Below are 23,465 nucleotides of genomic sequence, written 5' to 3'. Positions count from 1 at the left end.
AAAAACTGGCTCGATTTGTTTGTACTTTTAACCACAATCTTTATCCTTTCATTTGGTGGTTTTATATTTATATTTTTTCGTTCTGCTTAGAAGTATCCTTGGCAATATTTGACTGTAAAGTTGCCAGTGTAGGAATTATGGATAATTGATTTGAGAGCCTGATAGGTGGCTTAAAATGCAGTTTATTTTGTAGATCCACCCTAGTAGCGACGAGGAACAATGCTATGGCAACTGTTGCTTGCACATGGCATTTTTGGGTATTGCCTCGAGCTCGGTTGCATAATAACACCAACACCAACTATAAAAAGGTACCAGATTAGCCCCAATCCAAAAATTGAGGCTTTCAGCAACCTAAAGTATCCCGAATCGCTTGCTAATCTCACTATTAGTCCGTTGCATGTTTCGATTCTAGACGCTCTACTAGAAACAATGGCTATATTTTCACGTATTTGTTCTCCTTCTAAACCCGGAGACAAAATCAGCAAGAAGTTAAAATCAACATTAGTACCCAAGTCGCAATTTCAAATTTGGACCAAGTCCGTACAAGCTATGACATTGTGTCTGACCACAATCAATGTGCTGGTTTGTAAACATCCATTAACGGCAGTTTATAAGTTTCCCAAAAATTTAGAAGAAATTATAACTAAAAATGAAGTATTTGGGATTATGTAGAAACAAACATATTGGTCTTCCGGTAAAATTTTCTGCAAAGAAAATAATTCACCGGTCCCCACACCCCTTTAGTCCACTTATTTCCTTAAGGTCTGCAAGATGTACTCAGCATAAAGGTCCCTGCACAGTAGCAAGAATAAGGATTTTAGCTGAAAAAGTCCTTAACCAAGTAACATCTAGAAAAACTCAAACGAGAAACATACATGGAGTGTTGAATGGCATCCTTGGCAGTTTCGGAAGGCAAAAACTCGTCCACTGCTACTTCTTTGTGTTCGTTCTTCTTGTCTAAATAATTGTCAAGGAAAAATCTGCATCCTCCATTTGCATGTAGGCATAAATAATTATAGAAACCCTTCACTTGTCACTATACATGAAAAGTTATTTCGAATCGTTTAAATCGTCCATGATCAAAACGAAAGTGATATTTTGATCAGTGTTTGATCAGTTTCCCTACAAAAACAACTATTGCTCCTATAATCACCTTATGAATAATTGCATGGAAACAAGCACGTATCTTGGCTTGTGATACCAAACCAAAAACTTGTCATTGCCCAAAAAGTAATTAGTACTAATCGGGAAAACCGATTTTCTTAAACTGTAAAACAGTGTTTTGATCACTGTGTCGGTAAAGGTGCTCCTCACAGTAACCTCCCACAAAACTTAAAATTTAGAAGTAAAGGATACAGTCTTCAAAGAAGCGCCGGATTTCAGTTAGCCTATGAGGTGCCAGCTGACTGATATCCGTGTAGTGGCGATACTCTGGATCGTCAGCACATACCGCAATTATTTTATCATCCTTCTCTCCCTATTTCGGAAAAAAAATCAAAGCTATCCTTTCTAATTGATTGATGTAACTTTGTAATCTTTAGATGGATCGCTACCTGGTCAATCATAGGCATCAGTCCAATAGCTCTGGCCCTGAGAAAACAGCCTGGGACGACAGGCTCCTGTGTGAAATCCAGTTGAGTGTTATGGATACTCAAAACAATGAAAAACAGAATAGGCGGAAGATCTTGAAACTACGCATTCTCTCATCATTTATTGTATATAGTGTTAGAACCAGTTAAGTCTTTTACAAAGAAAATAGGCAATTTAACAACCTGCATTAGGACTAGAACATCCATAGGGTCATTGTCTTCACATAGTGTTCGTGGAATGAAACCGTAGTTGTGAGGATAGACCACTGATGAATACAATATGCGATCAACCTGCACATCCATTAGTGTAGGAAATAAATTTTCTGCTGGCTCATAGTTCCACTCGTGTAGATAGGTGGTTTTTTACGTTGAGATAGCTAATCATAGGAGAGGTACTATAAGGCGAGATAGTTTAAAGTTACCTTGATCAGACCCGTTTTTTTGTCAAGTTCATATTTCACTTTACTTCCTTTGGGTATCTCGATCACCTGAAAGAAACGAAATCTGATTAAAACATTAAAGATCTAAGGCCCACAATGAGAAAGTCGTGCAAAGAACCCAAGAATGTTGGTTTAGAAATCAATTGCCATCTTGTAAGTTTAAGTCATGGACACTCCTTGGATATAATTATTTATCAAAAAGTTTCATGGGATGAAATGGGCCACAAAAACCTTCGAAATTTTTTGTAAGAGGTAGATGCAAATAACAATATCCTGAATAGGCATCAAATGCATCGTCGAATGTCATGACATTGGTTGAAAAAAAGATAAAGGTACATACAACATTAATAATTTCAGGTGCTCCACGGCCTGCAAAACACACATCAAGAGTATTCAATTTATTGCCGATGAATAGAACTCTGTATAACAAAAATACAACTTTGCCTCAATTACCGATCTCAAGGTCATGCCAAGGATGAGCTGCAACTGATCTCCTTGACAAAGATGAAAGGATTCTCTCATTTAAACGAGGAGCCCGCCTGTGAGGTGCTACTGGAGATCCATCATTGTCGGCCATTTTCTGCACAAGATGACAGTTCTATAAACTTTGAAAGTTAATACTATAGTCTATAAATCATCGATTGCACAACTCGCCCAATGCACCAAGGAGATTTGTGCTAAAGCATACGAGCCACCAGACAAAGATGATCAAGATTGTGATAATTTATATTTTCCAGCGGGTGTAACCAAAGAGGTTACTGGCTCATACAAATTTTAAAATTTCAATGATTTTCCTTTTAACTATAGATTTTGACGATTAAAATATTCAATGCTCCTGCCAAGTAAATTTTTTAAGATCACGACTTTCATTATGTGCAATTGATCTGGAAAATTGAAATGGTGATCGAGATCCTAAAAGTAGAAGCTCAGATAATTTTCAACATTGTGACTACGGGAAAGCTGTAAATATATTTCATAAATTCCAACAGCCAAAGAGAACCGATGATTCTTTGAAATCGAAAAATAAAGAACAGACCGCGCTTCGACAAAAATAGATTAATTCAGTTAATAAGGAAACACACAGATCGCCAATAAAACCAATTATTTGCCACAGAAGTCGATAACACACAGAATGGTGACATCCATTTTTAAGATCGATCGACAATTAATCAGACGAGATAAAGAGAAACAAGCAATAATCGAGGGAAAAAACCCAAAAGGTACCTGGACAGAAACAAAAAACCAGGATGAAGATGGCGGAGAGAAGAATAACGAGCGGATGCTCAACGGGTACCCTTCAATTGGCTTCTTTCGGACGTGATATATACGCATTTGTCTGTGGGAGCAAGTCAACGGCACGTGGAAGCACGAGAGCACGAATCGCCAGATGTCCAAATTGCTCATTGTAATAATATTACCAAAATCTTCTTTCACATTACATCATTCATTAAAAAATAATAAAGCGAGATTCGGACTCGGTGAACGTGGAAACACGTAGGGAAGCGGAGCATTTTGTGGCTGATTTGGAGCTGATGACCCAACTCCCACCATTGGCTTGGAATCCACGTCCTCCTACCCCACCAACCATTTCAAAATTTTAGGGTTTGTACACACGACCGAGTATACATATTCACGTAGACCATCAATTCTCCAAGTAAATTTCGTCAAATCGTTGTCGCAACATACCGATTATGTATCTAAAGTTTGATATTTATTCGTATTTCCATATCTTAAATATATATCTTTGATACAATAACGATAACATATCATTATCCAAATTATGTCAAAAATTTGTGTGAAACAGTCTCACGGGTCGTATTTTGCGAGACATATATCTTATTTGGGTCATCCATGAAAAAATATTACTTTTTATGCTAAGAGTATTATTTTTTATTTTGAATATTGGTAAGGTTGACCCGTCTCACAGATAAAAATTCTTGAGACACTCTCACAAAGACCTACTCTTAAATTATTCACATCTGAACGTCAAAATGACGTGTTATTGATTAGATTTGTTTCTTGCTGTTATTTACGTATTAAATTCAATGAGTCAATCTTAATTTGATTATATATAATCCACCTTTTATGCTAGCAAGAGCTGAACTATAGTGAGACGGCTTGTAGGCTTAGTTTAGGTTGATGTGTTTTTGAACTTATTTTACTTTTGGGATGATTTTGACTTTTGAGAATTTCAAACTTAATACTTCAATTCATGATATTTTAAGATTAATAGTTACAATAACTAGCATCTATATTATTAAAATATACACACTTTAATTTACTTTTTTCAAATCAAATTCTTTTAACAAAATTCCTCCACATATAATAATAATTTGTTAAATATATGAGTTTCAATTCTAGCTCGTGAAATTATTCTTTCAAACAATCTCTTTGAATGAATAATTTCACGAGCTGGAGTTTGAACTTGTATGTATAACATTCGATGTTTGATTTTTTAAAATTTTATGTTAACATAATATCAAATTATTTAGTTTTCGAATACCTATTTATAAATATAATGATTATATTATACCACATTAAATTATTACATATATGTGCTTATAAATGATATGTATGTACATAATATGTATTATATATATATATATATATATATATATATATATATATATATATATATATATATATATATATATACACACACAATATATTTTTACCCGAATTATTTGTCTCTCTCCCCATTTATATCTCGTTCACTCGGTGTCATCTAATATATATATATATTATTTTGATAATTTTTGCTGTCAAATTTTGGTATTAGTCGGGTATATTTATTTTTTTATTTTTGAATTTTAGTTATTTTTCATTAGAAACGTGTGATGTGATACTGTCAAGTCAATGTAATGTTTGAGTCCATGTAGATATCGTATAAGTGTCGTTAACTCATATTAAATGTCATATCGAAAAAATAAATAAAGTTAAAAAAAAAATAACTAACCAATTGTGAAATTTGATAAGACTTCGAAATAATTAAATATCAACGACCAATATTACATTTTTCCCTGTATATTTGACAGCCCAGCTAATAGATTTCAAAATATTTTTGACATTTTTATAGCACTTTAATTTGACCAAGGAAAACAGACACTTTTAAACAGTCCCCACTTTTTGCTCAAAAACAGATCGTATGAAATGTGAATGAACATTGTCCAAATCACAACTATTTCATATTATTTATTCACACCGTAAAGATATTGTTATGATAACTAATTTTAGTTTCCAAAATAGACCAATTTTTTCCTTGAATACCCTTTTTCTTCTCTTATTATTATCCTTTTAATTAACTTAAGTTTGGATGTATGAAAAAAGATTATCAAATTAAAAATAGAATGGTCAAGTTTTCAAATTTGTACCCAGTGGGGTCATTTAATTTTTATAAAAATCAAGCTTCTTTAAAGTTTAAAAGAACAGTACAAAAAAAATTTATTTTTTCATTCAACTGTGGAAAAAGAATAACAGTTGACCAAAAAAAAAAAAAACATTTAGGTCAATTAAAGCAACATTTGCATGAATAAATTATTAAGCAAGAAGTGTTTGGAATTCAATTCCATGTGCATGAATGAGACTATTGAGACAATTTACATTTAAGTTTAGAAATAAATTAGCATCTACCCTCTCCAAATGTTACATATTTATGAAGTCAAATTTTTATTTTGGTCGGTTTTTATAATATTTTTTTGAAGGTAAATCGATTCATGTATAAATATTCGAGAATAAATTATTTAGGAAAATAGTAAGAATCGATAAATAAATTATTTTATTCATAAAATTTTAAAATTTAGCTATAAAAAATAAATTTACACCAAATAAAACTTATTACAAAACTATCACAACGAATGACATAAACGAACCTGTATCGATCTGAATATTAAGAAAATTTTAATTATAAATTAGATATTTTCGAACTCGAATTCGATTCTATTTCGAAGTTAGAAAAATTTAATAATTTTGACTCGAATCCAATTAGAATCAATATTCGAGTTCGACTCGAAATATTTAAACATGTTCACGAGCTACTTGAAAATAAAGACACAAAATTGATTAGATATATTATACAAATAAAATATTAAATCTCTCGAGCTATCGAACAAAATAAGTCGAGTTTGAGTTTAGCTCGAATTTAATAATTTCAAATGTGAATCAAATAGTTTTTGAATCGAGTCGAATAATTCACATCAAAATAAGTCATAAGTTTGTATTTTTGAGTTGATGAATAAGAAGAATGGGCGGAGATTGAATTGTTGGCACTAAAATACGTTTGGTCAATAATGTGTTTTAAGTCATGCTGGCATCAAAAGTGAAAAGTGAGAACGCGGCGCACATCACTGACCCAATCACTTCAATCCTACGTATATTACACCGAGGAAGCTTGCAAGAAAATCAACATCCGCAACCCTCTCTAAATCCCCATTAGATCAGCACCATTTATGATTCTGTCATCTGGGTTTGGTTTCCACTCAATTTTGGATATCGTCAATAGATTCGAGGTCGCAAAAGGACGGAGAGGCTGCCGAATTTTGTTCCGTGAAGGGAATTGAAACTGGGCCCACAGGAATCCTAGCGAACCGTTCCATCTACCGCTTCTCGCACACCCTTATCTTCTCCTCGCCTCTCTCCATCTTTGGATAGAGTTTCTTCTTGGAGCGCACGTTTACACATGCCGCAGAAATCCACCAGTTGCAGTCCAGCATAACTTTGCTGAATCTTTTCTTTTATATATTTTTTTCACTGCCATTCTTATCCATTTTTTCTTCCTCCTCCTCCAGCTTTTATTCGTTATCCATTTTGGGATTGTTGAGGGTTTATCCTCTCTTTTCTTTCAGACCCCTCGAGCCATCGTTGTGCTAGTAGGCTTAATCTGCATCTGGCTGGTTCGAGGGGCTGATATTGGTTACTTGTTTGTAACACATGGCGTTGGTTTCTTCTTTTCTTATGAATTTTCAGAGTCCCACAATTGTGGATCTGTTTTTTGAGCTGATGGAGTTCATGTCACCCATCTGGATAGCTCTGGTCGTTGGAGTTTTTGTGGGTTGGGCATGGAAGCCTAAATGGGCTAATCAGAACATCAAACTTGTTGATTCTACTTCAAATAAGGAAGAGCCAAAGCCAGATGATTCATTATCTACGTCAAGATCGGAAACTGTGTTTCCACAATTCTACGCTTCTATGCCAAGCTTGAGCTCATTGAAACTGCAATTACCCAGTTACATTTCTAGGTTACCTGATTCTGGTCTTGAGAAGGAAAACTCTTCATTGCCTTCGGTTTCAAGTCATAATTTAAGGTTGGCGCCGAAGCTTTTGATTCCCAACACTTTACAAACTTGTTCAGTTGTTGGCTCACTCGTGCGAAGGCATTGTTCGTATTTAATATAATTATGAATACAATTAATATCTCTTGACAAGTTGAAATGTATGTAACCAGTTCGTCGAAGTTGGAGAATGGCAAATCAAGCATTATGAATTGGGATGATTTTAAACACTTTCATAATTTGGTCGAGGAAAAAGATGGGGGCCCTGCTTGGATCCAGATGATGGATAGGTCAACGCTCAGTATGAGCTACCAGGCTTGGAGAAGAGATCCCGAGGTGCAATTCTTTGCAGATTGTGTATCTGTATTCTTGACATTGTAGTTTTGCTAAATTTTATTGTAGAATTGAGTTTTCTCTGCTTTCTTGTGGTTGTAATGATGATCTATGCTATTGCGCTAGATTGTGACTACTTTCTTGTGATTTTATTGACGATTTGTGTGATCATGTGAGTTTCACTCCTGTCTTATGATTTTGTTGATGATTTGTGGAATTATGTTAACTCTCGTGATTTTATCACTGATTTGTGCAGTCATGTGACTTTGCACTGGTGATTTTATTGATGATTTGTGCAATTATGTGATGGCGCGATTTTTTTTTAAATATAGAATGGACCTCCACAATATCGTAGCCGAACTATTTATGAAGATGCCACACCTGAGATGTTGAGGAATTTCTTCTGGGATGATGAGTTTAGGTCGAAATGGGATGATATGTTAATACACTACGAAACTTTGGATGAATGCCCCACCACAGGGACGATGCATGTTCAATGGGTGCGCAAGGTAGGAAGAACTTTTGGTTTTATATGTTATTTTTTATGCTATTTGTTTCTTTCGGTTGCACCATGGGAGATTGATAAAATTCTTTATGGTTTGGTGCAGTTTCCCTTCTTTTGTAGCGACAGAGAATACATCATAGGTCGTCGAATTTGGCAATCTGGAAATGCTTATTATTGTGTAACAAAGGTAAGAGAAGATATTATTCTTGCATTGCTTAAGCTTGTTCTTCCTATCTCAGATTGACACGCCGATAAACAGTTACACCTCGAGTTGATATTGTAGTATCTGAGATTCTTAGAGTAATGGCTTGCTGTTCTTTGATAAGTTGAAATCTTTCTTATTCTCAGCATTAGGCTTAAAACCTGCTATTCTTGGATGAGTTGAATTGTTCAGCAACTTCAGTTTATTGTCGTGGTCTCTACCACAATTTTTATGAGATTCTTGTATGATGTTCCATTTGAGCTGCAATTTTTTGCTTTTGTGCTTTTTTTGCTCTAGACAACCCAGTCCAGGAATAATAAATCTGTTCACCATCAGAGACTTGGTACAACCAACTTGAGAGATATCCTTTTGTTTTGGAGTCATTAACTACTGAAGTTCATATGTAACCAAAGTGTCAGGGCGTTCTCTGTTGTTTTTTCTTTTTCAAGAGAAGGCTTGAGTATCGCGAGTTCACTTTTGGCATTGTGTTTTTTTTCCTGCTCATTTGGTGATTTAACTCAGCAAATTACTGATGAAGTGTCGGTTTGCTTGCATTAATGTAAGAGGGAAGTAGATGGAGGAAAACATAATTATCCTTGGGTTTCCTTCATATATTCTAATATTTGAAATGATTTCCCGTAGATATGCTATCTAGAGGAATTGGTGCCCCAATCTTATGTTATAAAAGTCATTACTAATAGAAATGGTATTCGTGCAGCTATGAAACGAATGCAATCTAGATTTATCAACTGTTACATTATAGTTTCTTAAATTCATTTAGCAACTGGTGTACCTTTCTGAGGATATTCATGCCCATTTGATTTTGCATTGACAGGGAGTGCCATCCTCCTCCGTGCCCCGTCGCAGTAAACCAAGGCGGGTAGATTTATATTATTCTAGTTGGTGCATCCGCGCAGGTATTAATTTTCTGTGGCATAACTCCAATACGATTTATTGCACATTTTAAATTTACTAAAACCCCAGCCTAAACCAACACTTGCTAGCTTGAGTAGTAAGAGTTCGTTTTCCCATAAGTTAGGTCTCCAATTCGAGTCTACTTTCCCACAATGTGGTCAGACTGAGCTCGACTTTGAATTAGCTTAGCGCCAACGAGACTCCAGGAACTGGTTGGGTGGGTTGTTAGACAAAAAAATAAACCAACTAAAAAATCCAATTTTTTAGACCGCTTCCACAATGTCTAAATTTCTGAAATAAGAAATTCAACTTACCTAACAGATTTTTCTCCTTGAATTTTGTGAGTCAGCTGAGTCAAAGAGAGATGGTCGAACAACTGCTTGTGAGATTCTCCTGTTCCATCACGAAGACATGGGTATTCCTTGGGAGATTGCAAAACTAGGTGTGCGTCAAGGCATGTGGGGTGCTGTCAAGAAAATCGAGCCTGGGTTGCGTGCGTACCAGAAGCACAGGGCGTCTGGAGCAACTCTCTCTCCCAGCGCTTTAATGGCTCAAGTAAACACTAAAGTTTGTGTCGACTCATTAGAATCCCTAGAGAATGGCTCCGACAGTTCATCAATTGTCGAGCCTCATTATTCAAAGGGGGACAAGCATTCGAGAGGTGGGATAGCGAAGATGTTAGTCATTGGAGGTGCCATTGCGCTAGCTTGTTCTTTTGATGGAGGGTTCTTGACCAAGGCTGTTATATTTGGAGTTGCAAGAAGATTTGCCAACGTCGGTAGGAGGTTGTAACCGAAGAGAACCTGATACTCTTTCTTGGGGTCGTTTTCGAAAGGGTCAAATCTTTACCCTTATTCGTGGTCCAAAGGTTGTAGTTGATACTAAAGGGCAGATGCCTCGACGTCTACTCAGTATCTTCGCTGAAATTCTCGCTCCCTCTTAATTGTGTACATGCAAGAAAAGGTTCTATGTATGGCTGTCTTTTTGACGATGATTTTATGGATTATTCATTTCGAAATAACTTCAATTTTGAGATATTTGAGTTCTCCGTCTGAAAAAGGAAACAGTACTGGTGGTAGTAGTCGGATATTCAGTAATTTTCTTTTGTTAGGGAGCATATGATTAAGAGAATCTTTGCTATAATATTAAGTTAATTGATAATAAGCATGATTAAAAATATTTGCTATAAGATTAAGTTAATTAATAATTATTGGAAAATAAACATACAATTAATGTACATGTATCGTAACTTCAATTCTTTTTTACAAGAAGTCAAAGCTCAATTAATTGTAGGTAATTTTATGCATGCTTTTCCACTGGACTTTGAAACCAATTTATTTATTTATTATATCTTTTTTTATTATGCCAAGCCACCACATCTGCATCAACATAAGTACCATGATTTCGTCAGTAAATTTTTTCACATTCGTCTATTGAATACGATTAAACATATCAAAATTATATATTCAATAGATGAATATCAGCTCATTAATGAGCACAGAAATGATCACGAGTGATGAATAGCATAATAAAACTATATATAAAATAATAATAAAAATTTAGGATATCTTAGAGTTAATTACTATTATACTATATACATATTCACTTACACAAGCTTGTGTATGTGGTGAATGAAAAATCAAAGTTTGCTTCATTTTCTCGGTTCAAGTTTTACAAGATGTGTTAAGGCAAAAGAACATGATCAAATATTTAAAAGAACGATCTATACCTAAATAAAACCACATAACGAAATTGTCCATCAAAATATGTAAGTATTTGACTAATGATCAATTCCTTATCATATGATGAAATTCATCGAGCACACGGAAACTTCATGTTTTTAACACGTGAAAACACACATGAGCTTATTTCACTGGCTACAATAGAAGCATTATTTTGTGCCACAAAGTAGCCATTATCGAACCAACTTGACTAAAAATGACTACGAGATATGCCAAGGGGTGGGTCTAGTTTGAATTCTGGTGGTTTCCCACCTTATTGGCATTTTATGTCTAAGAGGGAAGGGAACCTACTCACAATAGTAGCCTGTACTGAAAAATCAGACGCACTACGACGTCGTTTAGCGAGGGAGGAGAAAAAAATTTCTCCAACCTCATGAAATCAACGCCTCTAAATTTTTATTCGCATATACCTGAGCCACTACTGTCGTGACACGTGTCAACGAGGCAGTACTACAAAATGGGAGGCTCCTCCCCGTTCCTCAATCATTCACAGCAGTTTCAGCGCAACCGCGCCATCGCGAGCTCGTCTCTCAACTCTCTCTGCTTTTTTACGGGTAGAATGTCACGATTTTCCTTCATTTTTTCGGAGATAGTGCGTGAATATTTGATCGGATTTCGTGTTTGTTTCTGATGATTCGATTCCTAATCTTATGCTTTACCAATCTTATGGAGTGATTTTGTGTGTGTAAGTTTACTAAGAACTTACTAATATGCTGATTGTTACGAGGTGTTTTGCATGTTTTGTTTTACGTTCATTGGTAGTTGGTAATGTCACCTAACCAAGTCTTGAGTCTAATACTCTGAAGTTTGGAAGTGTAATCCTCTAAGTTTGAAAACCTGAAGTTTTGGCTTACTTTCAGATGTATGGTTTTAATTTTTTAAGTTTTGATGGCATTTGCAATTATAATTATCCTTATATGTGTTTTATTGTTCAGAGTGAGGTGTTGGGGATGGCAGCTGTGACGGCTTCGCACTTTGTGTCACATATAAATGGAGGAGCCACTTCTGTTGATACCAAAACAAACCTGGCCCAGATAGGCCTGAGGAACCAAACTGTGACTCACAGTGGGTTGAGATCAGTAAACAAGATTGATATCAGTGGGAAAGTCACTACTTCAAAACTATCCAGATGCACTGTTAACAAAACTGAGGACAAGCCATCAGGAACAATTATTTGTGGAGTGGGTATGTCTGTGGTTTTGCTGTCGACTGAGGTTGCTCCGTGGTGTAAAACTGGCGGGCTTGGTGATGTTTTGGGAGGGTTGCCTCCAGCTTTGGCGGTACGCATCCTTCTTTCTTTGTTTTGCTTTGCTCGTTCAAGTGGAAGTCATGATCATTTTGATCACTATTTGTACTATCCTCTAACTATATTATGAAATTAATTTATCATCCAGGCACTTGGACATAGAGTGATGACAATTTGTCCACGTTATGATCAGTATAAAGACGCTTGGGACACTAATGTGCTTGTTGAGGTTAATTATTTTGCCGGGTTGCATGTTTATGCATTTTCTATTGGAAGGTTCATCGTGCATGGTCACTAACTAATTGCAGATAACAGTTGGAGACAGAGTTGAGACCGTCAGATTTTTCCACTGCTACAAACGTGGAGTTGATCGTGTTTTTGTTGATCATCCTTGGTTCTTGGAGAAGGTAAGAAAATTATGCAATTTGAATCTGTGGCTTGTTAGCTGAACTGTATGGCTTGATCATTGGTTTGATTGGATTGTGATGTTTGTGATTATGCACTTCCAAAGGTTTGGGGAAAAACAAAGTCAAAGCTTTATGGCCCAAATGCTGGAACAGATTACGAAGACAATCAACTTCGATTCAGTTTATTATGCCAAGTGAGTCTATTCTCTGTCAATTTTCGGAGGAAACGGAATTTGGATACATGGTACTTGATTTTCCATTTTCAGTGTTAATTTATTTCACTGTTGTTTCTTATTCACTCATTGATGGAAAGAGGTGAAGATAGCCTAATTCCATGGTTCTACTAAAAATTTGCTTCTTATATTCTAAGCTATATGTTAATTCGAAAATTTATATTTTAGTGTTATACACATAAGCTGTAATTTATCACAAAAGCATTCCACCATTTTGTATTTATGGATATCCATCATTCCATCCAGGCCCACCATGTATTGCTCTTTTTTTTTAATGTTTCTTTTCACTCATTTGGATTCATTCACGAGTTTGACATGCTCCCCGTGTGACATTTTCAGGCTGCTATAGAGGCTACTAGAGTCTTGAGTCTGAATAGCAGCAAATATTTCTCAGGACCATATGGTATGTCTTGAAATTTGATCTAGATAAAGCACTACAGGATACAAATAAGGTGATTAAAATTTGTATGATCTTCCTTTTTTTTTTATAGGAGAGGATGTTGTTTTCATTGCCAATGACTGGCACACTGCTTTGCTTCCATGCTACCTAAAGAGTATGTATCAATCCAGAGGACTATACACGAACGCCAAGGTGAATTTTTTTCACTTTCTTAGTGTGGATTGAAGCTAACAATGGTAATATTATGGCAGCATTTAAGTTCTGCTGCATGTCTAAAATGGTTCCAGGTTGTTTACTGCATCCACAACATTGCCTATCAAGGAAGATTTAAATTCTCAGATTTCTCGCTTCTCAATCTTCCCGATCAATTCAAAAGTTCCTTCGATTTCATGGACGGGTACATATAATACAAAACTATTTTTTCCGTTTCTCATTGATTCGGACTTTTGGTTGTCAACACCCGTAGACTATGTGAAGCGTCCTGCCTTTTTTATTGCTTTAAAAGTACTAAGAATTTTTTTTTTTTTAAAACCTCACATAGCATTCGGCCGAACCATAAAATCTCATAAAATATTTTTGACATCATTTTAAAATAAACAACCAACATTTTTCTAAATCTAAAAATGACATTTGAAAAGTATAGCCCATACTATAACCTCTCAAAAACCACTCATACTCATGATAAAAGTCATAAAATCTTTTAACATAAATCATAACATATATGCGGAAACTAGCGTCGGTCCTCGGGTCATGTGCACCTTCAGTCCAGTCGGATCAACCATCAAGACCTCCATTAGCATTATCATGATAACCTGCATCCATCACACCTAGTGAGTCTAAAGACTCAACACACCATAATCTTTATAACGACTAATACGTAATACAGTCAACATATAACGGTGAAAAATATTTATACTTAAAATATCGTTTTCATGAAGATGCATAAACATAAACATTTTCGTAAATATTTTCATGATGCATAAAACTTTAAACATAAACATTTTCATGACATGCAAACATGAATTTCCTTTTCCTCAACATGACATGACATAAAACCTTAAACATAATCATGAACATTTTCCTTTGTTGAATTCAGATCGTTAATTGTGACTTTCCTCAACATGACATGACATGACATGACGATGGATCCATCTACGTGAAACCTCAGTACTGGGCGGCGGGGGACACCAGCAACACTCTCATCGGTCAACTGGGCCCTGGCCTATCATGATCGAATAGAAATACGATCGTCGGGGCTCTCTCTGAGGCCTTCTCCCATAAATGGGCTCCCTCTGGGGCCTTCTCCCCTCACGATATTCCCATTCTTACCTCAAACCTCATAACCTCATATTCGTAATAATGGAAACACGATCGTCGGGCTCCCACTGGGACCATAACCCTCACGACGTCGCCATCATTAACGAATTAGTCACAATCACTTCACTTCCTTCAACATTTATATTCTCACCACTTTATAAAAATCATGCATAACATAACATTTTATTTTTGAAACCAAGCATGCAACATGTCTTTTAAATGTCTTCCTTAAATCATAAAAATCCCTTAGACATTTAAAAATCATAATTTAATCATGAACATTTCATAAACATTTAAAATGACATTTTACCCTCAAAACATGTAAAATAACATTTTTACATATTAAATCATAAACATATAGAATTCCTTAAACATTTAAAATATCATTTTAACATAAAAAAAATTCCATAAACATCCATAACTATAGAAAATAATCATATTAGCACATAAAACAGCATTCATGGCACTGCCATGACGTTTACTAATTTCTAGGTGTAAAATGACCGTTTTACCACTGGACGTATAATTTCCCGTTTTTGACTTTTTCTTAACTTCTTTGACTCTAACATGTCCCAAATAATTATTTAAGCCTACATGAATTTTCTCATATTTTTACTTAGCTTAAATCGAGGACTTTTGATTTAATTTTTAAATAAGACGTATTAACACGTTTTAATCCCGAATTAAACCAAATCTTAATATAAAATTCTCAAATTAAAAACTTAGACTTATAATAATTATTTAAGCTTAATCCTAATTTTTCATAATTTTATAAAGCTTAAAACTAGGCGTTTCAATTAATACGTTAATTAGTGTTTCGTGCGACGATTAAATTCCGAATAATTCCAAAACTCGTTATTTTGACCCCAAATTTTTAACATAACCTTTTTATGATTTATTCTACCCTTCCAAGTCATGAGCCACCCCCGTGGACCCTTGGATTCGTTTTTAGTTCTTTAATTTCGAAATATGACACCTAAGCGAACCACCCGAGCCATCTCCCAAAATACTCGAGCCGCGCCCGAGCCACCTTGAACCAAAACCTAGCCAACCCATCTAGGGACCCTACTGTGAAACCCCAGCCCAAAATCATGACCCTAACCCGTTCAAAAAGCCTACTGAACTCTGCCCCAAATCTGCCCGTGTATGTGTGTGTAACTCCTAAGCACATAAGGACTCCTAGCCAACCTAGGACACTTCCAGCCGAGCCACCACAGAGCCCACACGACCCTAACCTTCCCTAGACCACGCCCAGCCCAAGCCCAGACTAACCCAGCCCCTGAACCCGTGCAGCGATCTTCCTGAACACAGCAACAGCCTGCGCGCGATCATCCTCCTTGCTGCCATCCTCACGGTCACCACTTCAGTTCAAGCCAGCAGCGAACCACACCGCCCAAGCCCCTGGCCCGACCCTTACCCATCACCTTAGGACCCTGATAAACCACTAGCTAGCCCCCAGACCGAGCCATAGCACCTGAAACTCTCAGCCACCCTTGATCCTACGCGTGAAGAGTTTTTTCATACAAGGACTCTTCCCTACTCACTAGCACGAGCCCTAGCCCTCCTAGGACTCTTCCTAGGACCTAACCACGTCTCAACCGAACCCTCCTCAAGGCCTGGTCGAGCCCCTAAGTCCCATGCAACACAAACAGCCCATGAACCTTGAACAAGCCAACCCAACCAAAAACTCACGGCACTTTCTGAAATTTATCCTACTGTTTTCCAGCTTTTTAAATTCATGTTATGCAGTATTTTCATGTGTTCTAGGACCCCTTAAAAACATGTACAAACATCCCATACCAATTCCTAATCATGGCAGCCCCTTATGCACATAAAAATCATGATTTTGGCATCAAAAACTCAAGTTTCACCATGTGAGCATGCAATATTCCGAAAATAATCATAGAACTTTATGCTTTTCATTCAAATATAATTTAAACAATAATATGATGTGATGAACGAGAAAAGGAGATGTATGGCGTGCCTTTGCATTTTAAACGCAAGAAAAATCGTTGACGACGAAGAACGGACAAAAAAACCTTGGCTATGAAACCTTAGCAATTCCTTTTTGAAACTTTCAAAATTTCCCTTCAAATTGTGGTAAGTGGGTGCCGTGTACTTGGAGTGATTTGGGAGAGAAAAGAATTCTGAAAGTGGCGTGTAGGTGTGAGGGTTTGGGGAGGGTTTAATCATATTATATAGTTTAATTAATAACTAATTAGGCTTAACCCCATTAAGGGATTTGATTAGGCCCATTAGTCTTTAATTAAATACTAAAAATAATTTTGTTAAAATAAGTTTGTGAATTTATTAGCCGGGTTGCTAAAACGTTCGTATTTTTGTTGAAAATCCAACACCGTAAAAATTACGTCCCGGCGTATAAAATCACGTCAAAACCCCATATTTTCAAAAATACTAAAAAGCATCAACCATATTTTAAATAATTAAAAACAACTATTTAATAAAAATATTTTCTATTCTTCAGTCCTCGGTCCCCGTTCTTCGATCGTCACTTGAATATTCCTTAAAAAATACAATTTTTATGCAATCATGTAGAAAAATATATTTTAAATATGCAAGTATGCAAAACATAATTAATTCATGCAATTAAAACATTTAATTAAAATACAAAAGAATTTAATAATTGCATGCACGTGGTTTGCGTGGACTTTAAAATTTTCGGGGCGTTACACTATGGATATTTGATTCAGGCCTCTGTTTTTCGGACTTTTGAACTAATGTAAAGGGGTGTGTTGAAAATATAAAACTGTTCTGATCCCTAGTCCATTTGCGCTCGAGTGTTTGTATTAAGCTATTATAAGATTGTGGAAAAATAAGTTGTAGTCTTCACAATTGAAGGTAATTCTATCAGGTGATCGAATTTCTTAGTTTGTATGATTGTCCATAATTGTTGCAGGTATGATAAACCTGTGAAGGGAAGGAAAACAAACTGGATGAAGGCTGGAATTTTAGAAGCAAACAGACTTGTGACTGTCAGCCCATACTATGGCCAAGAACTTATTTCTGGGCCTGCAAAAGGTGTAGAATGTGATAAGTATATACGTGCTGTTGACATATGTGGCATCACAAATGGCATGGATATTCAAGAGTGGAATCCCGCCACCGATAAATACATTAGTTATCACTACAACATCACTTCTGTAAGATCCTATACTTTTTTTTTTCTTTTGTCCTTGTGCTGACAATAATGACACCACAGCGAGGTTACTATAGATAGATATTCTAAATTTTGTTTGATATGATATCTATTCATTTGCTTATCATCTCTGTTCCTACTTCCTAGAAATTGATTTTTTTTTGTAATCTTACTTTCAGGTTATGGATGCCAAGCCATTAATAAAGGAAGCTCTTCAAGCTGAAGTTGGGTTGCCTATAGACAGGAATATCCCTGTACTTGGATTTATTGGCAGACTCGAGGAGCAAAAAGGCTCAGATATTCTTGTCGCTGCCATTTCTAGGTTCATAGGAATGGATGTTCAAATAATAATCCTGGTAAGGAATAAATTAATCTGCGTACTTGCTCAATGTTTGTGCAAACATTGACGAAGTGTGAGATTAGGTTTAATGGTTTTATCCATCCTTTCTTTCAGGGAACTGGCAAGAAGAAGTTTGAGCAACAGATTCAACAACTCGAAGAGTTGTACCCCGAAAAAGCTAGGGGAGTGGCCAAATTCAATGTTCCCTTGGCTCACATGATAACTGCTGGTGCAGATTTTATGTTGATTCCAAGTAGATTTGAGCCTTGTGGTCTCATTCAGTTACATGCAATGCGATATGGAACTGTAAGACTTTAGCTTCAAAGATTAAATTTAAGAAACTGTATATTTTTTTGGCTGTAAATTGTTTAAAACAAGTTCAGTTCGCTCAACTTTCATAACATGATCTCAAGATATAACTGCTTTTATCAGATACCAATCTGTTCATCGACTGGTGGTCTAGTTGACACGGTGAAAGAAGGATATACAGGTTTCCAAATGGGAGATTTCAACATTGAGGTATTCTGGACTTATGAATTTAGGGTTCATTTAGCCACTCTCTCTTTCAAGATTCAAATTATATCACTTTTTGTGTGTATGCATGTGCAGTGTGAAACTGTAGACCCAGCCGATGTGCTGAAGATAGCAACAGCTGTTGAAAGAGCTCTCATGGTCTACGGAACCCTAGCATTCACGGAAATGATAAAAAACTGCATGTCACAAGATTTCTCCTGGAAGGTACCCATAAAACCCCAAAGATTGTGTTTGATTTCTTGCTTTATTTTTCAGTTCGTTTTGTCAGCAACGATTCAGAATATGTTAAAATATTTGTGTTTGTGCAACTCGTGGCATGTGATGACTCAGGGACCTGCTAAGAAGTGGGAGTCGTTGCTACTAAGTTTGGGCGTTTCCGGTGGTGAGTCCAATGTTGACGGGGAGGAAATTGCTCCACTCGCGAAGGAAAATGTTCCGACACCTTGAGAGCTCTAGATTTTTTGTTATCTCCACCAACTAAATTTAACAGACTTGTGAAGTGTAGTACCCTGAATATTCAGAGAAACGACGGTGTGGCAACCGGTTGTGTTCTGATATGGGCTTGGTGTTCTGTAGGAGATACGCATAGAAGTAGTTTTGTTCCTGAGCGACAATGCTCTCTTTTATGTTTTGGCTCAATTAATGTACGGTAAATTATCAATTAAAATTTATGATAAGCATATCTTCATGGTTGGATCGATGTTTGCGTGACTTACTGGGACGAGTAAATGGGATAATAAATGAAATACAAAGGAAATTGAAGCATTCCAAAGGATATAGATAGAGAATGATTTTACACTCGCAATATATATCTCCAACTGAATCATTCATTTTAATTGTGTTTACAACATTGTTTATATATAAGAAAGACAATAATTCGTGTCCTCGCAATCTTGGATTTTCTTTCTAAAATACGCATTGCACCTTCGATTCAATTAAATAACAAAATTCTTGAACTCTGATCATTAAACTTTGAAAACAAGTAATGGATAATCACCCCTAAATCATGCGGTGATGCGAATTTGGTTATGTAAAAAAGACAAACGCAAACTAGACTCACTTGCTGTCTCGATTCAATGAACAAAAAGATTCTTTAACCCCTTTGTGTTAAAGAATCACCCCTAAATAAATAAATATATATATATATATATATATATATATATATATTATTAGTTTTAAATTTCTGAATAAATGACGACCACCAGCCTGTGGGAAATAGCTGTTGGGAGAGGATATTTGAATGTCAATGGCACAAAATTTGAAAACTCCAAAGGAATTCGAAAGAAAAAATAAATTAAAAAATCATAGGACCACTTAATGACCTTTTGTCAAAAAGTATTGTAGTCCTTTTAATTATATGGAGCTTTTACAATATTTATTTAATTTAATTTATCGAATAATAACTATAGACAGAAAGTTCATATTGCCATTTTAAATTTTACAATACTCAACAAATTAAAAGCGTTAACTTATTTCATAAACCAATTATTTATATTACTATATGATCTTCATCATGTTATAATCTGGTCTCACATGAAATTTCATTATGGTCTCTCATCAATTTGTATAATTAAAATATTAATCTTTTTAAAAAATTCTTTTTTAAAAAATAGATTAAACTCTAAAGAAAAGTTTCAAAAAAAAAATAATGTATAAAAGTTTAGTCCCTTTCCATGAACTTTTAAGAATAACAGGTGTAAATATATTCAAGAAATGACAAGTTATTCAATTCAAGAGTAAATTTTGTTGTTTTAGAAGAAAATTTTGAGCCAAAATCAGCAAATTCATGCAATTTTATTATTTAAAAAACATTGATAAATTTAATTACAAAAGTGCTCCCGAAAAAAATATGACATATCAAAAAAATATCCAGATAAATAATTTCTACTTCTAACATGTTCACCAATATATATCCAACTACATATTTCATCAAAGACCATTTAAAAATAGCAAAAACTTGTGTGAGACGGTCTCACAGGTCGTATTTTGTAAGACAGATATCTTATTTGGGTCATCCATGAAAAAATATTATTTTTTATTGTGAATATCGGTAGGATCGATCCGTCTCACAGATAAAGATTCGTGAGACCGTCTCACAAGTGGAGCTCGGGTCTTTCTTAATGTTCATAAACTTGGATATTTTGTGTAGAAAGAGTATATACGTATATCTCTTGGATATGTAAATGAATATTTTCTCTTGAAAACAAATGGAATAATGATTATATCGATTGGGCCACTTGGTTCCAAATGATTAATCTCTTTACTCTTTAATAACCATAAAATAACCAAGATCCAAAACCCTTATTATGGCAAACATAAAAGTTACACTTATTTTGACATTTTGAGTATATTCTCAACCTTTTTGACACGCAAAAACCCTTTTCTTTTTTAAAGGGTGTATGTACTTGTTGGCAGTGTATGCTAATACGATACAAATTTGAACTTATTATTTAACATGTACAAGCAAATGTACATGTTAATTCTTGAACGAACGATTGGTAATAAATGCATCTTCCCCAAATACCTACCACTTAATTCTTGAATCCCCTCTCCATTTTACTCTGCTCACTCACCTATGGACCTCCGACACTCTTCTACTCCATTAGCATTAATGCTTTTCATTTCAGGTACTTTTGCTTTTACTTCTATAATATGCATTGCATTCGTTCTTTAAATCTAGCATTTTTCTTGTCTTGGAGAAAGAATGAATTTGGAGCTGTGGATGTATATTTATTTTCATCATCTTCATTCTTATGGATAAATGGCTCGTTCAGTGTCATTGTTCTTCAAGGCGGCGTGGTCTCTGGGCATCAACTACGGGCAGATAGCGAACAATCTCCCCAACCCGAAAGCGGTGGTCCCACTCCTCAGATCCATGGGCGTCACCAGGCTCAAGCTCTACGATGCCGATCCACGCGTCCTCAAGGCCTTCGCCAACACCGGAGTTGAGTTCATTGTTGGTCTGGGTAATGAGTACTTGGTGCAAATGAAGGACCCGAAGCAAGCCCAAGCTTGGGTTAACAATAACGTTAAATGCTACTTACCAGCCACTAAAATCACCTGCATTGCCGTCGGGAACGAAGTTCTCACAGCCAATGACACCATTCTATCTGCCTACCTTTTCCCCGCCATGGAAAACATCCACAATGCCCTCGTCTCCTTCAGCCTCGACAAGCAAGTCATGGTAACCACCGCCCACAATTTGGGTATTTTGGAAGTTTCGTATCCTCCCTCGGCCGGTGCGTTTAGCCGAGATCTGACTCCGAAATTGTCCTGCATCCTGGACTTCAACTGCAAAGTAGGCTCCCCGTTTCTAATCAACGCGTATCCATATTTCGCGTACAAGGCCGACCCCAAGCAAGTGCCGTTGGACTTCGTGCTGTTCGAGTCGGGCTCCGGAATTGTTGACCCTCTTTCGGGCCTGCACTATGACAACATGTTGTATGCTCAGATCGACGCTGTCCATTCGGCATTGCAGAAGATTGGGTACAAAAACGTTCACTTGCAGATCTCGGAAACTGGGTGGCCTTCGAAAGGCGACGCCGATGAGCCCGGAGCATCGCCGGAGAACGCCAGGAAGTATAACAGGAACTTGCTGAAGCTGATGTTGGAGAAGAAAGGGACGCCGTCGAACCCAAATTCGGACTTGAACATCTACGTGTTTGCTTTGTTCAACGAGAACATGAAGCCCGGCCCGACCTCAGAGAGGAACTTTGGGCTATTCAAGCCCGATGGGACACCGGTATATGACCTGGGTTTCAATGTGACGGGATTGTTGAGTAGTAATACGACGGGCTCTGGTGGCGGAAGCTCCGGCGGCACGACGTCGCCTGGTTATTTGCCGGCGGGAAATCCTCCCAACGGTTACCTCTCAATTACTGCAGATGATGCGGTTAGTATTGTTTTTTTTCCCAATCAATAATTCACATATGTTGGGTGTCAGTCCTATCAACATGTAAATGATAACAACACAGTTTGTCTCTCTCTTATTATGGTCGTGGGGCGGAGCCAGAAACATATTGGGGTTAGGCATGGTTCCCGCCCACTTTTCCTGTAAACATTACTATCAAATTCATGTTCTCCGAATGGGAAAATGTGTTGTTTATACTGAAACGAAACTGAATTCACCACCTAGTAATCCAACTATCTATTTCTGTGCCATCAAACGTGGATGAGATGGGTATCTTGTCGGGCACTTCTGCAGTAAAATTATGGTGAAAAAGGTTGTTTGATTAGATGGGCATATATACACACGTGCACTGATTGATTGTACTGTGTGAGTTGCAGGAGAAGCCTCCATTTCATGGTGCATTAGCTATCTTGTGCCTCATGGTCTTGACCATGCTGCAATATCAACTCTGATTATATTTAAAGGACAAGCGAGGCAACTCACAAAGGGTTTCACCCTGAATGGAGAAAATAACGTCGAGTCTAAAAAAGGAGCCCAACCATGGTCAAACCAGCTGGCCTTGAAGTTTCTATTGATGATAAAGATGGCGCCTTCTCTCTTGGACTGGCGACTATGCTCCATTTTATTTTACTTATTCGTTGTTTTTTTGGTGGGATTTCAATTATTATAGAGAAAGCATCTTATCTTGTTTACTCAAGTCACATGCTATTGTATTCTACTTGGGACGTTGTCTATATTAGAATGGATGAGAGTGGGCTGATGCAGGAAAGTCTCATTCTTTGTGTACGGCTCAAAATTTCTTTGCCTTTTCTTCAGAATATACATTTATATTTTTATCTTTTGCGCGAAACCGTCATTTGAAAAATGATACCAACCCGACCCAACCATTTACAATATCATTTTTCGATACCCCCTCTTGTCCAAACAA

At 36.3% G+C, this 23,465-nt stretch overlaps 4 protein-coding genes across 7 annotated transcripts; 3 read left to right on the top strand and 1 right to left on the bottom strand.

The window, feature by feature from the left end:
* Window positions 1-480: 480 nt before the first annotated feature.
* Window positions 481-3,438, bottom strand: LOC142552157 (soluble inorganic pyrophosphatase PPA1-like). Of its 3 annotated transcripts, none has more exons than XM_075661802.1 (9): window positions 3,243-3,438; window positions 2,483-2,609; window positions 2,370-2,398; window positions 2,012-2,077; window positions 1,773-1,880; window positions 1,554-1,619; window positions 1,357-1,477; window positions 876-957; window positions 481-792 (listed from the first exon to the last, which is right to left on the bottom strand). In XM_075661802.1, the coding sequence occupies exons 2-9, from the start codon at window positions 2,604-2,606 to the stop codon at window positions 750-752; spliced, it is 639 nt and encodes a 212-aa protein (XP_075517917.1). In that variant the 5' UTR covers window positions 2,607-2,609; window positions 3,243-3,438; the 3' UTR covers window positions 481-749. The 3 variants fall into 3 exon arrangements, with proteins under 3 accessions (XP_075517917.1, XP_075517916.1, XP_075517918.1); XM_075661801.1 differs by having other exon boundaries at window positions 3,254-3,435; XM_075661803.1 differs by having other exon boundaries at window positions 2,483-2,627; window positions 3,273-3,427.
* Window positions 3,439-6,455: 3,017 nt separating this feature from the next.
* LOC142552156 (uncharacterized) lies at window positions 6,456-10,286 on the top strand. Its single transcript, XM_075661800.1, has 6 exons — window positions 6,456-7,329; window positions 7,470-7,632; window positions 7,962-8,138; window positions 8,238-8,321; window positions 9,172-9,253; window positions 9,601-10,286. Exons 1-6 carry the CDS (start codon window positions 6,956-6,958, stop codon window positions 10,041-10,043), a joined length of 1,323 nt encoding a protein of 440 aa, XP_075517915.1. The 5' UTR covers window positions 6,456-6,955; the 3' UTR covers window positions 10,044-10,286.
* A 1,106-nt stretch (window positions 10,287-11,392) lies between these two features.
* Window positions 11,393-19,327, top strand: LOC142552154 (granule-bound starch synthase 1, chloroplastic/amyloplastic-like). Of its 2 annotated transcripts, none has more exons than XM_075661798.1 (14): window positions 11,393-11,547; window positions 11,929-12,273; window positions 12,388-12,468; window positions 12,548-12,646; window positions 12,751-12,840; window positions 13,219-13,282; window positions 13,371-13,471; window positions 13,567-13,676; window positions 17,514-17,757; window positions 17,933-18,109; window positions 18,208-18,399; window positions 18,526-18,612; window positions 18,703-18,831; window positions 18,958-19,327. In XM_075661798.1, the coding sequence occupies exons 2-14, from the start codon at window positions 11,944-11,946 to the stop codon at window positions 19,072-19,074; spliced, it is 1,821 nt and encodes a 606-aa protein (XP_075517913.1). In that variant the 5' UTR covers window positions 11,393-11,547; window positions 11,929-11,943; the 3' UTR covers window positions 19,075-19,327. The 2 variants fall into 2 exon arrangements, with proteins under 2 accessions (XP_075517913.1, XP_075517912.1); XM_075661797.1 differs by having other exon boundaries at window positions 11,436-11,612.
* A 1,766-nt stretch (window positions 19,328-21,093) lies between these two features.
* On the top strand, window positions 21,094-23,323 carry LOC142552155 (glucan endo-1,3-beta-glucosidase 11-like). Its single transcript, XM_075661799.1, has 3 exons — window positions 21,094-21,254; window positions 21,402-22,519; window positions 22,915-23,323. Exons 1-3 carry the CDS (start codon window positions 21,203-21,205, stop codon window positions 22,987-22,989), a joined length of 1,245 nt encoding a protein of 414 aa, XP_075517914.1. The 5' UTR covers window positions 21,094-21,202; the 3' UTR covers window positions 22,990-23,323.
* Window positions 23,324-23,465: the final 142 nt, after the last annotated feature.

The sequence above is a fragment of the Primulina tabacum genome, chromosome 7 (assembly GCF_025594145.1).
Source record: "Primulina tabacum isolate GXHZ01 chromosome 7, ASM2559414v2, whole genome shotgun sequence".
In the NCBI taxonomy this organism is placed as follows: domain Eukaryota; kingdom Viridiplantae; phylum Streptophyta; class Magnoliopsida; order Lamiales; family Gesneriaceae; genus Primulina; species Primulina tabacum.
Note: the sequence above shows the minus strand (reverse complement) of the source record. Positions and strands in the feature narration are given on the sequence as shown.

Excerpts from the sequence above, each read along its gene's own strand:
- LOC142552157 (XM_075661801.1), bottom strand. The coding sequence starts at position 3,433 with ATGAGCAATTTGGACATCTGGCGATTCGTGCTCTCGTGCTTCCACGTG. Across the intron at positions 2,610-3,253 it reads GGTTTTTTGTTTCTGTCCAG|AAAATGGCCGACAATGATGG; the intron begins GTACCTTTTGGG and ends CATCTTGTGCAG. Across the intron at positions 958-1,356 it reads CCGGCGCTTCTTTGAAGACT|ACAAGAAGAACGAACACAAA; the intron begins GTATCCTTTACT and ends ACAATTATTTAG.
- LOC142552156 (XM_075661800.1), top strand. The coding sequence starts at position 6,956 with ATGGCGTTGGTTTCTTCTTTTCTTATGAATTTTCAGAGTCCCACAATT. Across the intron at positions 7,330-7,469 it reads GTTTCAAGTCATAATTTAAG|TTCGTCGAAGTTGGAGAATG; the intron begins GTTGGCGCCGAA and ends GTATGTAACCAG. Across the intron at positions 8,322-9,171 it reads CTTATTATTGTGTAACAAAG|GGAGTGCCATCCTCCTCCGT; the intron begins GTAAGAGAAGAT and ends TTGCATTGACAG.
- LOC142552154 (XM_075661797.1), top strand. The coding sequence starts at position 11,451 with ATGGGAGGCTCCTCCCCGTTCCTCAATCATTCACAGCAGTTTCAGCGC. Across the intron at positions 11,613-11,928 it reads AATATTTGATCGGATTTCGT|AGTGAGGTGTTGGGGATGGC; the intron begins GTTTGTTTCTGA and ends TTTATTGTTCAG. Across the intron at positions 13,472-13,566 it reads GACTATACACGAACGCCAAG|GTTGTTTACTGCATCCACAA; the intron begins GTGAATTTTTTT and ends AAATGGTTCCAG.
- LOC142552155 (XM_075661799.1), top strand. The coding sequence starts at position 21,203 with ATGGACCTCCGACACTCTTCTACTCCATTAGCATTAATGCTTTTCATT. Across the intron at positions 21,255-21,401 it reads ATTAATGCTTTTCATTTCAG|TGTCATTGTTCTTCAAGGCG; the intron begins GTACTTTTGCTT and ends TGGCTCGTTCAG. Across the intron at positions 22,520-22,914 it reads CAATTACTGCAGATGATGCG|GAGAAGCCTCCATTTCATGG; the intron begins GTTAGTATTGTT and ends TGTGAGTTGCAG.